Here is a 17,651-nt window from a genome sequence, read left to right on the forward strand (position 1 = left end):
TGACAAGGGGGTGAGTAAATTATCTGTGATTTTTTGTTCTGGAAGTGAACTTCTCCTTTAATAGTGCTCACTGTCTGTTTGATTACATGTGATTAACTAACTGCATGATTTTTACTGTACATTTTTGCCATATGGACATCACTACTAATAAATATAATGTAGAAATTTTCTGTAAAGCTGCTTTGCAACGATTTGTATCGTGAAATGCGCTATACGAATAAACTTGAATTGAAATTAATTTAATTGAATTGTATTGATTTTTGGGCAAACTTTTCTTTGAGATCAGAGATGAGTAAGGTATATAAATGTATGATATTCATTGCTGAAGAGAGGAAAAACACTAGAGATGCAGTCAATCATGTACGTGCTGTGAAAACTAATGCTGACATAAATCTTAAATACAGAGGTTATAAGCTTATCTGTTCAGATGTTATGTCAATGGCTGTTGGAAAAACGCACTGATACACATGCATGAGCAGTGAGAATGAAATTGTGTACTGCACCTTGCCGTAGGGAAAAGTCATCCACACTTTGAGTGAAGGCTTTAGTCCTATCAGCAGAATCTGTCAAAATAAAGAGTTCAGAAGCTGAATAAAACCGCAGTCAGACAGAAACCAATCGAGTGTGTTTGAATGCTAGTAGCAGACTGGTGCCCCAAACAAACAAGCAATTCACAAGACATAACCATCTGACAATAATGTTAGTTTATGCACTTAAAACCAAAATGGAAGCTCTACGATTAAACAAATTTCACCGCATTTAATGCAGTGATACAGTGACATTTAGTGATATATAGCACCACTCAAAAGTTCAAGAAGGCTACAACTATTTAATAAAAAAATACTTTAAAACAGTAAAATTGTGAAATATTATTACCATTTAAAACAATTCTACTAGGGATGCTCATTTTAACCGGTTAACTGTTAACCGACGGAAAGAATTTTGACTGATTAATACAATCAGTTAAACGGTTTAAAAGGTCTTTTTTTTTTTTCCCCAGTAATTGATCAAAATACTTTAAAACGTTTGCTGGATGATTAAAATAAAATAAACTTGCATTTTTGAGAGAAAAAAAAGATAGATCGTCTAGGCCTATAAGTCGCATTTTATTATTACATTCTGAAGCCGACGCGAAATGTTTACAAACACTATAAACATAGGCTAGGCTATTTTAGTTTCCCCTCAGTCTATAAAAAATTCTTCAATTTAACAAAATTCAGGAAAGAACAAGGATGTAAAATATAAGAAGCTAGGCTATATAACGACAAGCCAAAATAAATTCATTAAGGCTAAAGTGAAACTGAAACTAATGTTGGGTCTCTCATTCGAAACAAATCCAAATGTTTACGTATTTGAGATGTATTTGAATGCCAAAATATTATTTATTACATAAACCTGGTTTTGTACTTCACTTGCATTCCAGTATCCACATAAAACAAATGGTTTGGCATAATATTACTTCAGTGTGTTGATAACGATTAAGCAGTGTGATTTTTTCCATATGTTTGGCTGACTGTATTTTATTATGATAATGGAAAGGCTTTTTCCTTCTAACAGTGGAAACGACTCCTTCTAGTCATACAGATAATCGAAACTGTAAACGGTTTGCGTTTGTTTGTGTACATTCACAATAAAAACAAAACTTTGTGCTTTTGCAAAATAAAGAAAAAATAGGATGACGCTTTTTAGCCATCTTCCTTTCGCGCAGCACAAAAATGAACCAGAAACTCTGCATACTACAGCTACTTGTTGCACAGTTTTTTCTTTCGTTTTGTTTAGTAAAAATATTTACTGTATAGGCCTATCCATTCATTATATATATAGCCTAGCTTTATGATGTTTTTCTCCGCTGGCATAAGCGCTGCAAGTGCGTGATGTGATGCGTCCATGCGATTCCTCATGTTTTGTTGTTTGCTGCTTTTTGCACATATAAAATTAATCACTGGAAAACAAATTTTGGTATTTTTAACGAGTCACAGACACTTATCCTTTCTAAAATAATTAAATTCTATTTTAAAATAATCTTGTCAGTTAACAGTTAATAATCGGTTAACGAGCGTCGGCTGTCGGTTAGGAAAAATAAACATTTCTGCATGTTTCTTCATATAATGGACTGTTATGGTGCCCCGATTTTGAACTTCCAAAAGGCAGTTTAAATGAGGCTTCAAAACAATCCCAAATGTGGTTGTAAACGATCCCAGCCGAGGAAGAAGGGTCTTATCTAGTGAAATGATCGGTTATTTTCATTTAAAAAATACAATTTAAGTACTTTTTAATGTCAAACGCTCGTCTTGCCTTTCTCCTCCTGAACTCTGTGTATTCTGACTCAAGACAGGGTATGTCGAAAAACTCCAATCGTATTTTCTCCCTCAACTTCAAAAAACATTTCAAAATCATACCGACCCAGTCTTTGCAAAGTGAACATGCAAAGAAGATCAAACACCCTTAAACAAAAAAGGTAAAATGGCAATATGGGACGATTTCGAAGTTGAGGGAGAACATGAGATGGGAGTTTTTCAACATACCCTAACTGTCATGAAACGAAACAAAAACAGTCCAGGCAGAGTAAGACAAGACGAGCGGTTGCCATTAAAAAGTATATAAACTCTATTTTTATAAAAATAACCGATCGTTTCGCTAGATAAGACCCTTCTTTCTTGGCTGGAATCGATTACAACCGCATTTGGGATAGTCTGAAGCTGCATTTAAACTGCCTTTTGAAAGTTCAAAATCGGGGCACATTACTAGTCCATTATATGGAGAAAAATGCTGAAATGTTTTCCTCAAAAAACACAATTTCTTTACGACTGAAGAAAGAAAGACATGAACATCTTGGATGAAAAGGGGGTGAGTACATTATATGTGAATCTTTGTTTTGGAAGTGGACTAACATGATGCAGAAATGTATTACGATATATTTAAATATATTACTCAAAATATATTGAACTATATAATTATATCAAACATTCTTACTATGTCTGCATCTGCTTTTTTACAGCACTTCATTTGGTCTGTTTGCTGCACTGTTGTTTTTATTTTATACTTTACTTGTACTTTGAGACCCATGTGGAATGGCAGTTATGAACACATTAGAGAATCTGTGTCCATTGAAAATAGGCCTTTAAGGCCCATTCACGTGAAGAATGACAACTATGAACATTAATTTTTAAATAAAATGCTCCGACTCTATGCTGACATATAATATAATAGCACCACAACTACAACAATATTGACACAGAGGAATGATATCTTTGCAATCACTTTGAACAATTTTTTTTTTTCTAGCTGATGAATGAAAAGACATCGACAACCATTATAAATCCTTAAATTTTAAAGCATGTGCTTAAATGAAAACCAAAAAAGCAAAACCAAAGACTGAAATGTATCAATACTGCCCTGAATTGCATAGACCTATCAAGATGCTAAGTCAGACTGAATAGGAAAATTGACAATTTTGGAACTGGAATTGTAGAGTAGCAGAAGTATTATTTGACAGTCAAACACACAGAACAAATAGAGTGCTGAATATGAGAAATACCTAGCCACAAAAGTGCAAGTGCACAATTTTTCCAGTTTCAAGAGATTTAATTTGGCACAAAACATGTTTTTTCTAACTGCAAGTGAACCAGGGCTCCAGACTGTAACTTAATGATCCAATTTTGCAAACTTTCCTATTGGTGCAACTACACTGTAATCACACTGGTGTGATTACAGAACCATATTTGATTATGTGCTGCTTTATACTGAGACAACAGCAATTACTATGGTCACATCTTAAAATGACTATAAAATAGGATTTAACCAACTTTAGAGTTCAAATAATAAAAGTGTTTTGACAAAAAAAAAATTTTAATGACAAACCCCACATCTCAGCCTAATAAAGCATGTATGTTACATATAATTGGTCTGATAGTCTGCAGTAGATATTACTAAATGTATGAGTATACCTTGGTGAGTGAGGCCATGGCCAGCAGGGAGTAGTGGGTAATAGGATGATCTTTCAGTTCAGGTCCAGCATGTAGAGGCTCAACACAGCAGACCTCACCTTTAGAACCACTGAATAAACACCTGGATTCACATGTCCTCATCCCCATTACCCTCCTAGATCGAAAGAGAGAGAATGTGAACACATTCATAATGCAGTACCACTGTAATAGAGTCCCAGCATTACAGCACTGAATGACAGATACCTGTCAGCTTATAAGGATGAATCATTTTTTTCACTCAACAAAGACATTCAGTAGGAAATGAATGACAGCTTCCTCCTCTAATAAGACTAGAGTCATAAGAGAATTCATCAATTGATACGGATTCAGATAATTAGGTTTCTCTTGGAGCTTCAGTGATTAAGTCAAGGGGTAAGACAGAGCTCTATTCTCTGCCATAGGCAGGAAAAGCAATGGTAAGAAAAAAGAATAAGAAATGTCAGGTAAAATATGACAAAAAAGCCTGTAAATGTTAAAAGATTTTTAACATTTACAGGGGTTAGTCAAATGATTTTATTGCCGTCCAAATCCAGAATGCTGGTGTTTTTTTCCCCACCACCCTTGTAAAAAAAAAAAAAAAAAAATCTCTGACAAAATTACTTACTGCTTTTTTGATAAACACTAAGATTGTATGGTAATTTAACTGCTGTCTGAATCCACATCTCTGAGTTTACAAGAAGATTTGCTGTTTAAATCCTTATTGACCAATTTGCACGCATATTTATTACTAAAAATAAAAATAATACTGATATGCTGGAAAGTATTTACAAGAACACCACATGCTACAACACAGTGAGTGGGAGCTGTTACAAACAAAACGAAGAAAAAGAAGAAAAGCACAAAAACATCAGAAATGGTCGTGATTATGGCAATACAGTTTTAAAATACATATTATACAGTTGCATGCAAAAGTTTGGGAACCCCTTAGAGAATCTGTGAAAATGTAAAAAGGTTAATAAAGTGAACCTGAACCTGATTGTGAATAATTTTAACAAAATAAGAGAGATCACACAAAATGCATGTTATTTTTTATTTAGTACTGTCCTGAGTAAGAGATTTTGCATAGAAGATGTTTACATATAGTCCACAAAACAAAAAGAAAAAAAAAAAATAGCTGAAATTATTCAAATAATCCCTTTCAAAAGTTTGGGAACATTTGGTTCTTAATACTGTGTGTGGTTACCTGGATGATCTACGACTGTTTTTTTGTTTTGTGATTGTTGTTTATGAGTCCCTTTTTTGTTGTGAACAGTTAAACTGAGCACTTTTCTTCAGAAAAATCGTCCATGTCCTGCAGATTCTTTGTTTTCTTTCAGCATATTTTGCATAATTGAACCCTTTCCAGCAGTACCTGTATGATTTTGAAATCCATCTTTTCACACTGAGGACCAATTGAGGGACTCAAACACAACTATTAAAAAAGGTTCAAACATTCACTGATGCAGAAGAAAACGAAACACATTAAGAGCCGGGGGGGACTTTTGAACAAGATGAAGATGTACAAAACATTCTTGTTTTCCTCAAGCATCAATTTTTGCCATTTAGTACTGCCCTTCAAAAGCAACAGAAGATACTTGCACGTTTCCTGGAAGACAAATTAAAGGAGAAGTTCACTTTCAGAACAAAAATTTACAGATAATGTACTCACCCCCTTGTCAGCCAAGATGTTTATGTCTTTCTTTCTTCAGTTGTAAAGAAAATATGTTTTTTGAGGAAAACATTTCAGGATTTTTCTCCATATAGTGGACTTCTATGGTGTCTCGAGTTTGAACCTTCAAAATGTACTTTAAATGCGCTTCAAATGATCCCAATTGCGGTTGTAAATGATCACAGCCAAGGAAGAAGGGTCTCATCTTGTCTTGCACTGCCTGAACGAAAACTGTCGAAAAACTCCCATCTCATGTTCTCCCTCAACTTCAAGATCAGCCTAAATCGCTGTTTTACCTTTTTTGTTAAGGGTGTCTGATGATCTTTGCATGTTCACTTTGCAAAGACTGGGTTGGTACTTCTGCTACGAAGTACCAACTACAATGTCAAAATAAAGTTTTTCGACATACCCTAACTGTCTTGAGCCAGAATACACAGAGTTTAGGCAGAGCAAGACAAGACGAGTGTTTGAGATTAAAAAGTATTAAAAAAAATAACCAATCGTTTCACTAGCTAAGACCCTTCTTCCTCGGCTGGGACTGTTACAGCCGCATTTGAAATCGTTTGAAGCCGCATTTAAACTGCATTTTGAAAGTTCAAACTCGGGGCACCATAGCAGTCCATTATTTGGAGAAAAATCCTGAAACGTTTTCCTTAAAAAGCTATTTCTTTACGACTGAAAAAAGAAAGACATGAACATCTTGGATGACAAGGGGTGAGTACATTATCTGTAAATTTTTGTTCTGAAAGTGGACTTCACTCTTAAGTACAATTTACCTTAATCTTCAAATTCAAAATGTTTTCACGCACCGGCTCTTAATGCGTCGTGTCAGTGTCATCATGTCATACAGTCACTGCTGGAAAAGGGTTCAAATATGCAAAAGACGCTGAAAAACTGAAGAATCTGCAGGACCTGGAGGATTTTTCTAAAGAACAGTGCACAGTTTAACTGTTCAGAACAAACAAGGGACTATATGTAAACATCTTTTATGTAAAATATCTTACTCAGGACAGTACTAAATAAAAAAAATAATAACATGCATTTTGTATGATCTCTCTTATTTTGTTAAAATTATTTACATTTTCACAGATTCTGGAAGGGGTTTCCAAAATTTTGCACGAGACTGTATCTTATAGACATAAAAATATAAACTTAGCAGCTTTTACCTTATGTAAGTAAGAGACTGCATTAACTTATTTCTGCTAACCTCCACATTTTTATTGACATCCATAACTTTGTGAGAGAAAATGCAAGTCAGAGAACCTTTTCAACTATAACGCGTCTATTTCCCGATTTTTAAACAGGAGATTTAAATAATTAAATAATACATCGCATATTATTAAATATGAACTTATTCTTATTATTATAAGCATATGACATTTTATTTACAGCAGACAATCATGCGATATCATGATATATATTTTTCCAAAACCATACTGGAAAAAAATTGGACAGCAAATCAAGTCATTATATTAACAATATAGCAATAATTTGACAGGTCATATTTAATGAATTGTATTTCAGAATGTAATGGCAAAAAATGAATGCAGGAAAGAAAGTGAAAGAACAGGAAAAAAAAAGACCATAACAAAGAGATCAACGAGAGGATGAATGGAACTATACTAGAAAATAGGGAAATGTCTTAAATCATAAATGTTTTTATTTAGCAGATATCTGAACAAGAACAAACTACATTGATTTGTTATTTAAGTTGATTTAATAAGTGAATATTTTCATCCATATGCAGTCTTTATGTAAATTTAAAAAAAAAATACTAAAACAATATTAGCTCACAAGTAGCATATGTGCCAATGCTATTTCAGTTAAATTGTTATTATTTTGAATTAGATTTTACTTTTATATTTTTAAAGTTTTAGTAATTTTGTTGTGTTTTACATGTCTGTAAAATGTTAAGTTTTAGATTTTAGTTTTAGTTCATTTTATGAAATAAAATAAGTTTACGTTTTCGATTATCATTTCATTTCCTTTATCGGTTTATTTAATTTAAAGTAACAATTTTTGTTTGTTTGTTCTAATAACCCTGGTTGTATCAGCCTATGGGTCACTGTTAAATGCACAAGGCTCTACTGCCCCCTGCACACCAGTTATCTTTACTACAATGTTATAATGTCAAATTTATCAAATTAGAATCAGCTCATTACATGCACTAAAAACCGAAAAATGAGCTTTATAAAATTCAGGATGTTGAAGTTTACTTACCTAAATGATAGCTCAAACACTGATCCGCCACTGTCATTACACACAGCTAGCGCTGGGTGATCTGTGAACTGCGAAAAGAAAGAGAAAAGTGCTTTATTTAATGTCAGTGAACACCAAAGTATGTAAAGTACATACAAAATTACAGTGCAGAACCTTCACGTGTAGTATGGCAGTGCCGGGTGGATGGGCATCAGTAATAGTGCGGAGCAGCTTCCCATTGGCCAGATCCCACATTGTGATCTGCATCAGGAATAAAATGAACCTGAGTATTTGACTTTACCTGATCAATATGAATGATCTATTTGCCATCAAGATTGTCTGTCAGTTTAAGGGTTTGCTGCGGCTCACCTGTCCTTTGGCAAAGCCACACAGCAGTCGTGTGCAATCGTGATTAATACTGAGAGCTGACACTGCCCCATACTCCGCTCCTGTTGCTGTGGTCCCCAGACAGAGACGCAGAGCCTGGTTCTGATCTGAAATCAAAATACACTAATTAGACAAAACGGCATTATGGGTAGATTATGGAACAGTTATAGTTTTATGAAGAACATAATTTAAAAACTTATGCACACAGTGGTTTGTGTTTTTGTAATAATACTTTCAAATGCAGATGCAAGCAAAACACAAACAGACAAAGAGCATGCAAACAGCCATGGCAAACTTCTCAGCCCAAATCTTTCTATTAGAAAAATGATGCTTTATATGGTTTAACATGCTCTTAGGCAATTTCACACTAGATACATAAGCAGCGCATATTTTTTTCTGCACCCATGTTAACAGGTTAGAGAATTCACACACTGAAAGGTGAGAAGGCACAGCATTGTGTAGCTGAAGCAGTGCTGTGATCGTTTCCTATTTTTGCTGTGCTGTTCACACTAATTTAAAGTGACACTGCACTGTTCCTGGCCAAAATACACATGCGTTAACATGAAAAAGAAGCACAAAAGCATGCAAGTTATGTCTACTGCAGTGCTTCCCAAAACGGGGTCTTGGGTCCAGTAGGGGGCTTCTGCAAATGTCCAAGGGGGCCTCAAAATGACATAAAATTGTTTACAATACAACAAAATTGTATTTATTTATCTGTATAAATTTAATGTTATTTATTTATTTATTTATTTTGTCTTTGAAGAAACACAGCTTGCACAATCTTGAAATGCCTTGATGGTTGCCTAATTTTAAAAGCAACATTAGAAAAAAAATAAAAATACAAATATTGCTTAATATATTTATTTATTTATTTCAGTTTCTATTTTTTATGTATTTATTTTATTTTTGCCTTTGAAGAAACAGGGTTCGCACAATCTTGAAATGCCTAGATATGGTTGCCCAATTTTAAAAGCGACATAAAATTTTAAAAATAAGGCAAAACATAACATATGTATGTATGTATTTCATTTTCTTTTTTTTTTATTTATTTTATTTTTGGCTTTGAAGAAACAGGGTTCACACAATCTTGAAATGTCTGAATATGATTTCCTAATTTTAAAAGTAACATAAAATTGTTTCAAAAATGATCAATTTTTATTGGCACCGATAGCCCAGTGGTTAGTCTGACGACATATAGCGCAACTGTGCTGCCGGCGACCCAATGCTTTTCTGTCTGCTCTCAACTGTCAAATATCAAATAAAGGCAAAAATCCCATAAATATAAAGCATGCAAATCTCTTAAATATTTAAAATTGTGTTTAAAAAAAAAAAAAAAAAAGAATCAGTAAATCATGCACGACTGAAAACAACAACAAAAAAATATATATCAATCTAAACGCATTGGTGAAAATAAGTGAAAACCCGGAAGAACATTCAGCTCTTAAAAACTCCTGGAATCCTAACATTTAATCATAATTTAGTTTGAATTATCGTTATTTTTGGATGTTATTTTAATCCATGGGCTTTCCACCAGTCAAAAGATTTTGAACAGTAAGATTTTAATGTTTTTTAAAGAATTCTTTTCTGCTCACCAAGTCTGCATTTATTTGATCCAAAATACAGCAAAAAGAGTAGTATTGTGAAATATTGTGAAATGGGGGGGGGATACTTTTATTTGGCAAGGATGCTTAAGAATAATAATAATAATAATAATAATAATAATAAACGCTTTTTGAACAGAAAATCATAATATTAGAATGATTTCTGAAGGATCATGTCACTGGAGTAATGATGCTAAAAATTCAGCTTTGAAATCAGAGGAATAAATTATATATTAAAATACATTCAAATTTAAAAAAAAAAAAAAGAGTTATTTTGAATATTTTACTGTTTTTGCGGTACTTTGGATCAAATAAATGCAGGCTTGGTGAGCAGAAGAGACTTTTTTAAAAAAAAAAAAATTACTGTTCAAAAACTTTTGACTTGTGTATATATATAAATATACGTACACTCTCTCTCTCTCTCTCTCTCTCTATATATATATATATATATATATGTGTGTATATATATATATATATATATATACACACACACATATATATATATATATATATATATATACACACACATATATATATATTTACCTTACAATACTGTAAAAACTACACTACAGTACACAGCATGCTACATGGTTTAACATCTTATATGGTTATTGTGTGTGTGTGTGGGAGGAAGGGAAGACACAGTGACAGGCTGATGATAGCTCGGGGTCAACACAATCAGCTGTGGTTCATTTATGCACTAGAAACGCTGCCAGTGTGAAAGCACAGTGCATGCAGCTTGAATGTTGCTTCTGCTCTGTTTACACGTCCAGTGTGAAACAGGCATCACTGTGTAGCACTGCTAAACATGATGCAATGGAAAAAAATTAAAAACTGTGGTATTAACACATTTTGTACTATATTAATACATTACCTTTTCCTGAACATTCCACCCAAGACAAGCCAAGGCAGAAAGACAGTCCCACAGTCGTTTTAAATAAACTCATCAATGAATACTACTACAGTAGTGCATATAAAGAGTTCTAAAACTGCATTTTTGTGTTTTATATTAATTAACATAAAGCACTGTGATATACAAAGCTACAGTCAGACTGTTATGATTAAACATATAAACATCCCTTCCAAAACTGTCAAATAAATTACACTGTAGTGCCCTTTATCAACTTTACCACAACAGCACAAAGGACTGAAACACGCTTACCAAATACTAAGGCCAGACCATGTGACGTTCCTACAGCAATCACATTTGAAACAGTCTGCAAACACAAAATCATTTTAGACTTTTTTTTTTTTTAATTAATAGAAGAAGAAATTACAAGAAAGTCAAATACTCACTATTGCTGTTGGCAAACCAGCATCAACTTTATCCTGAAGAGAGATGGAAAGAGTTAAAGGACAGAATTATAAAGTGAGCAACAAAATTTCACCGGAACAGTGGAAATTTCTGTTAGGAAGCGTCTCTTATTTATAGCTCTGAATTATTAGAACAGGATTGTTCACTATCCACAACTGAACTAACAATGCCTGAATTTGATCTGAGGAATGGGGAAAAAAACAGATATAACTGCTATGAGTGTAGTATTTTCATTACTCATAAACATGTTATCATATACACATCTTTACACACAGCATATTTAGTACAGGATTCCATAGTCCAGCACAAGTAATAGATTAATTACTGTTTGTCTTACCGCAGCAGATACTATCTGAGCTGAGATGCCTTTCAGCACATTTCGTCTAAGAACAGATCCATGTACTGTAGTATTAGTTTCTACTGCTTTCCTCCTCCTAAGGTGAACATACACAGACTAATTACTGAAAAAAAAATACTTCTTATTCAATCACCAAAAATGCATCACAACATCAATACAGAGCAAGCCCTGCTAATGCGTAGCCAGCTTAAGAAAGTGTTCATTCCTCTTTAAGTGTGTGCGGTCTCCACTGTCAGAGCTGGCCAGAGATGAGGTCTCACACGAGTGGGCATCAATGTTCTCTGTGTTCAAAAGACACGTGTCCTCCAGAATGAATGGCTCATCCTCATCTTCAGGCTGAAAACAAGAGTGTTAAAAACAGTTACTTAATAATAATTCTAATTTATGAAAAGACAATAATCTTGTTCTCTCACTCTTCTTTTGTGCATTTCACTTCTGCTCTAGTTACTGTAATAATATAGCTTATACTTGAAACTTGGCATTGTGTGTAAAACATTTTATTAGCTCTTACAGGATACTGATACACTTCTTGCAGTGTTCCTCATTTGTGTAAAAACACCTTGAGTGAATGAATAAATGTAATGTCTGCTCAATTAAACGATGTCGAAAGCATAGCATCTTAGAATGCAAAGTATAGAATGCAAAGTATAGAATGCAAACTAAAGCACAGAAAGCAAACAAATTAAGTAAAAATACAGGGTAATCAAATTAAAAAAAAATATATATATATACCATTAATCACAATAACTCCTACAAAAAGAATATTGCGCAGCACCATGTTCTCGGAATGAACATTTTGGGGTCAGTAAGGTAAAGCTTTTTTTCATTACAAACCATTTTAATGGATAAGTGGATAATATTTACTTTAAGACATTTTCCGTCAGCCCATAATAGTCATGCTTCCACTTATGTTATTTAATAGTTTTTATGACTTGTACTACAATTCTGAATTGTGAAAATATTTATATTAAAAACTATAATCAAAAAAAAAAGAAGCTGGTGTGTCCAAATTTCTGACTAGTATATCTGCAGTATTAACACATCTCTAGGGTGCTGTAACATGACTGTGGAGGTATAATACCCTAATATACTGACCTCATTCAGGATGCTTTCTAGGGTCGGAGGTGTGTCCACTTGAGGGATGTCAAACTCTTTATCATCAATCTAAGAGGTAAATATGTCGTCCATATTATATCATACATGTATCAAAGTATCACTCTGTTTATAATGACTGTCATTTCTCGCTGTGAACACTGCAGGTTCCTTATCATACAGACAAGATAACAGCTTTACGTGTACAAAAACGTATTACACAAATTACAAACTCGCTGACTATGAGAAACAAGCACACATTAAACCCACTGATCTTAAACGCAGCATTAGTATAGTGTCATTAAAAACAACACGACGCTTGTAATGAACAAAATGAAACAAAACCACACAGACCAAAACTAAAGCAGTCAATCTCAGTCTTACCGCCTCTATTTCCATTAAATTGAGCTGCGAGGACGCAGAAACAAGACTGCGACTGTCCGGTGATTCAGCCATTATACAGTCATAGATTAACTGCCGAAGGTAATATCATTTATATTATATGTTTATCAGTTGTTGTCATCATGATCTGAAGCAGCAGTTCACATCCCTTATACTGGCGGAAGAGGAGGGATCTACCGGCATACGTAACCATTCCACTTCCTGTTTATAAATCGTAAGACTTTACATTAAAATGTCAATTTAAATTAAAATCGTAAAATATCATTGTCTAATCGTTATTTTTATACAGTTTTCCTTTAATTTAATTAATTATTTATTGATTAATTTATTTTTTATCTTTCACTACCGTAATTTCGCTTCAGTTGTATTCATTGCTGCCTTATGATAAAACAGTTTGGACATGTAAAGTTGGATCTAACGTTTTATGTTCCGACCGAACGAAATATCAATAATAATAATAATAATAATAATAATAATAATAATAATTGACAACAACGAATAAATAAATTCCGTAAAGAGCTATTTGCTATTTATATAATAATATAATGAAATAATAGTCTATATTAATTAATAGTCTATACTGAGTTAATATTGTAAAGTAAGAAATCATTTATTTTCAGCTGCATATCATGACTGCTTTGTTACAAACAGCTCTTTTACGGATTGAATTGTTGTTGTTGTTGTTGTTGTTTTGTAGGGTCCGAGCATAGAACATTAGCTTAGGCTTTATATTTTTCTTGTCATATGCGAAGGATGAAATCACGGCTAAATAAAGATAGTAGTGAAAAAATAAGTAAATAAATAAATAAAAGTTAAATTAAAGAAAAAACATAATTTTATATTTATATTAATATTGAATATTGTACGGTTTAAATTCAAGTTACATATTTTAAAAAGCCCATAAATAATACGTTTATGAAGTGTGGAGATACTTTCAGTCTCATTGCAGGGGTTTTGCTGCCACCTTGCGTTTATGATTAGGCATTTCTGACCAATTTTAAGTCACACCTGGTGCTGTTTTTATTGCAGACAGGGAGAACACATAATTTCTCGTTTTTTTTTTTTTTTTTTGTCTTAATTGAAAAAGTGTGGCACTGTGAAATAGTTTGTATGTTTTTTGTTTGTTTGTTTGTTTGTTTGTTTTGTTTTGTTTTTTGTTACAATTTAACAATCTTTATTTATAATTAGTACTCGGATAAAATATCAAATAGGCCTACCATTTCTGTCAATAATTTCTTCCATAATGCTAAGTGTTCCTCACAACAGTATACGGTAAAGCTTTCACGTTGCTTTTAATGCACAAATTGGTACAATGCACTCCATTTAAATAATGGTTAGGCTTATAAATTGATTGGGTCAGATTAGATTTACTGTCACATCAAGCTTAATTGCAGTGGCAGTTCTTTTAAAAACATAACTGCTTATGAAACGATGTGGTAATTATACCATAGTGTATAATGCATGAGCTAGATATGGTACACTAACCCATCCTTTGTTAATGAGAGACCTTTTCCTCTTTTCATCTGCTGGCAGAGATACACCAGAGACAGCAGGCAAATGTCAACCTCGTCACTTGGTTGCTCTGAAAAAAGGACACTGGTTCTGTGTGGTATGTAATGACAGACCTCACATTGTTATTGCTCTGTTCACTTCCTTTCTAATATGTGGAATAGGTGTGAAAATATAATTCCAGTAGGTGCAGTAACTGTATATGATTAATGCTACACAATCAGCAAGGTTCAGTTGTTGTCTGGAGTAGTAAAATTAATGAGATACAGTACTATTTTTCATTTTGAGATATTTTAGTTCTCAGGGATCCAGGAGAAGTATTTGATTGCTAGTCACAGATGGATGATCATACACAGCTCTCTTTTTGGCTGAGAGAAGATCTGGAGAGAAATCGAAAGACAGGGTGGTGTTTCTGGCTCAGGTTCACGGTCGCCATCACCATCATGCATATATTTAGAACCAGCATCTCCAAATACTTTCCAAACAGAAAAGACCAAGACTGGTCCAAAGTCAATTTAATACTAAATTCCTGTATATTGTATTACAGAGCAATATTTCATATTTTAATTTTATTTTAAAGACTCTATACACATGACTGCTGTATTTTTGAGGATGTTTGCGCAAAAGAAGGGCAAACGTCAGCTTTGTTGGTATAGTATTAAAAGAACCCTGTGCTGGTGCAGAAGGAGGATGGGTAAATTTGTGTGAAACATAGATATGCACGGGTGAAAGGAAATTTACCCTCTTTATGCTGTATTGGTAAAAAAAGTCAAAAGAATAGAAAAAGAACAGAGCTATAATGTTAGAGGGTAATTTTTTATAATAAAAAAAGAAAAGTATATAGAATAGAAATAGTATAGGGAGTGCAAGTGTTTGAGGTTCAGGTGTTTTTGTTTTTAATAAAAATAAATAGATTAAATAGAATTAGAACACACACACACACACACACACACATATATATATATATATATATATAGGGAACAACAGGGCTAACGGCACACCTTAAGAAAAAATATATAGCTATAAAAATATATATGAATAATTGCACAAAATATATAGCTATGTTTGTATTGAACATTTATGGAGCAACAGATTTTGTGTGACAATAAATCATTCAAGTCGTTTATATTGTTTTAAAATCTGTATGAGGTGGCAAGCGGGGCCTTTTACCCCACACAAGGGGTAAAAGGCTCACCAGTGTGGGGCAAAAGAAATTCATTCTAAACATGGTGATTATCTCTAAGATGGACACCCAACATAATATATGATATTTACCATCTGAATCTAACCATGTCATGTCAACAAATGGAAAAGTCAGCCATCTATTAATTAGCATGTTAATTATTTGTGCCTTTTAGCCCCAAATACCATATTTTTACATATTCTTTCGTTATTTAAAAACTGTTGCTTTAATTATCTTAAACAAAACTGAAAATCATTAAGAAGACATTTGTCTCAAAATACATCCATTCATTTAGTGAATCTTATCTACTACTTAAATCTGCAACATTTTGAAAAACACAGATTCAACTTTGCGCTGCTGCCCGTAATTGCGTCAAGGATCAGACAAATTTGCACATGCATCTTGAAAAGCGAATGTTATGGAAAGTGCTATGCCACATTTTTGTGCCATCTAGTGGTTTAGAGAATAATATCAAAGAAACCTTTTGTCCCCGGAACCTTTATCCCTGTTGTACCCTCTATATATATAAATATACTCTCTCTCTCTCTCTCTCTCTCTCTCTCTCTCTCTCTCTCTCTCTCTCTTATATATAACTCTATTCTAGAATGAACTCTATTCTCATTTTTTTTAAATCTGTTTTTATATATGCACACATACAGTACACACACACACACACACACACACACACACACACACTGATGGTAGTGTTAGTTTTGGTGGTTTTTATCCAATACACAAAAGTAATATACACATATAATATACACAAATATGTTTTTACATTTTTGGACATATATGTCATGAATATGTAAATCCATTCTAAAAACCCTTTAATAGATGTTGATATTATAGACAACATAAATACATAGACACACAAAACTTATACAAAAACATATAAATACATACAGATTTTTTGTATATGGGACCCAAGCATAGACTTTTGTCCATTGTAGAGGGCATTACAATTTAGCAAATTTCTCTGAGACCACACATGCCACACTTTTTTAAGACATTTAAAACATTTTAGAAATACCAAATGTTTGGAGGTTTGACCATAAACACTCTCTCTCTCATTGGTCTTTAAAAATGACAGATGTACGGTTACACTTTATTTTAAGGAGTTAAGATTATAGTTTGACTTAGGGTTACTTGCATGCAATTATGCATAATTTATTGTTATTATAATAGTAAATACATGTAACATGTAACAACGACACCTTAAAATAAAACATTACCCAAAAGTTGGCAAGTTATTACACATATTGCATAGAGTAAGTTATGCTTTAATAATTGCATATACTGTATAAATATACATTTATGACATATTGCTACATATAATACCATGCAGATAAAATACAGATAAAAAACCCCAAAACAAAACAAACAAAAAAAAAACCATATATGTATAAATGTGTACATAAATATACAAATATCACTATGGGAATTTTATATATGATATAAAGGTATACCTTCATCTACCCAGAGAATGTACGTGTGTGAAAATTATATATAGCTTTATAGCTAACTATATGGCAGCATCACCCTTGATAAAGGGCAATATATGTCAAAATATTGCTGGCAACATCTTGCTCAACACTGATCAAATTCTTTGCTCTTTGATCAAATCAAATTCTAGAATATCCTCTCGCCAATACCACCAACAAATGTCTAGCATAATGCTACAAGTTTCCACTTACAAGATCAGAAATCGTAATCATGACATGATAGCTACAAAGCAATTTTGGTTGTAGTAGAACTGCTGAACAATTTTATATTTCTTCCTCTATTTCTCTCTTTCTCTCACTCTCAGCGATCTTCATAACATTTACAGCATAAATTAGATTAATTGTCTTCAAATCTGTACTAGAAAATATATGCAGGAGTTTTCAAACGCAAAAAAGCCACCCACATCAACCACAAGGCCATTCTTTCATTTGAAAGGCTTATTTTAACATAATTGCAATTATGAGGAGG

General features: G+C 33.1%; 1 protein-coding gene across 3 annotated transcripts in view; it reads right to left on the minus strand.

Annotated features, from left to right (window-relative positions):
- vps8 (VPS8 subunit of CORVET complex) overlaps positions 1-13,155 on the minus strand; it is a 153,946-nt gene extending 140,791 nt beyond the window's left edge. For all 3 annotated transcript variants that reach the window (XM_051106347.1, XM_051106339.1, XM_051106356.1), the window contains exons 1-11: positions 12,971-13,155; positions 12,590-12,658; positions 11,698-11,830; positions 11,474-11,568; positions 11,118-11,150; positions 10,984-11,038; positions 8,203-8,327; positions 8,008-8,094; positions 7,855-7,922; positions 3,948-4,101; positions 504-563 (exon numbers count right to left, since the gene is read on the minus strand). In XM_051106347.1, the coding sequence (XP_050962304.1) occupies positions 504-563; positions 3,948-4,101; positions 7,855-7,922; positions 8,008-8,094; positions 8,203-8,327; positions 10,984-11,038; positions 11,118-11,150; positions 11,474-11,568; positions 11,698-11,830; positions 12,590-12,658; positions 12,971-13,042 (951 nt within the window). In that variant the 5' untranslated portion in view covers positions 13,043-13,155. The remainder of the gene's footprint in view (positions 1-503; positions 564-3,947; positions 4,102-7,854; positions 7,923-8,007; positions 8,095-8,202; positions 8,328-10,983; positions 11,039-11,117; positions 11,151-11,473; positions 11,569-11,697; positions 11,831-12,589; positions 12,659-12,970) is intronic.
- Between the last annotated feature and the right edge of the window lie 4,496 nt (positions 13,156-17,651).

This window comes from Labeo rohita, chromosome 1 (assembly GCF_022985175.1).
Source record: "Labeo rohita strain BAU-BD-2019 chromosome 1, IGBB_LRoh.1.0, whole genome shotgun sequence".
Lineage (NCBI taxonomy): Eukaryota > Metazoa > Chordata > Actinopteri > Cypriniformes > Cyprinidae > Labeo > Labeo rohita.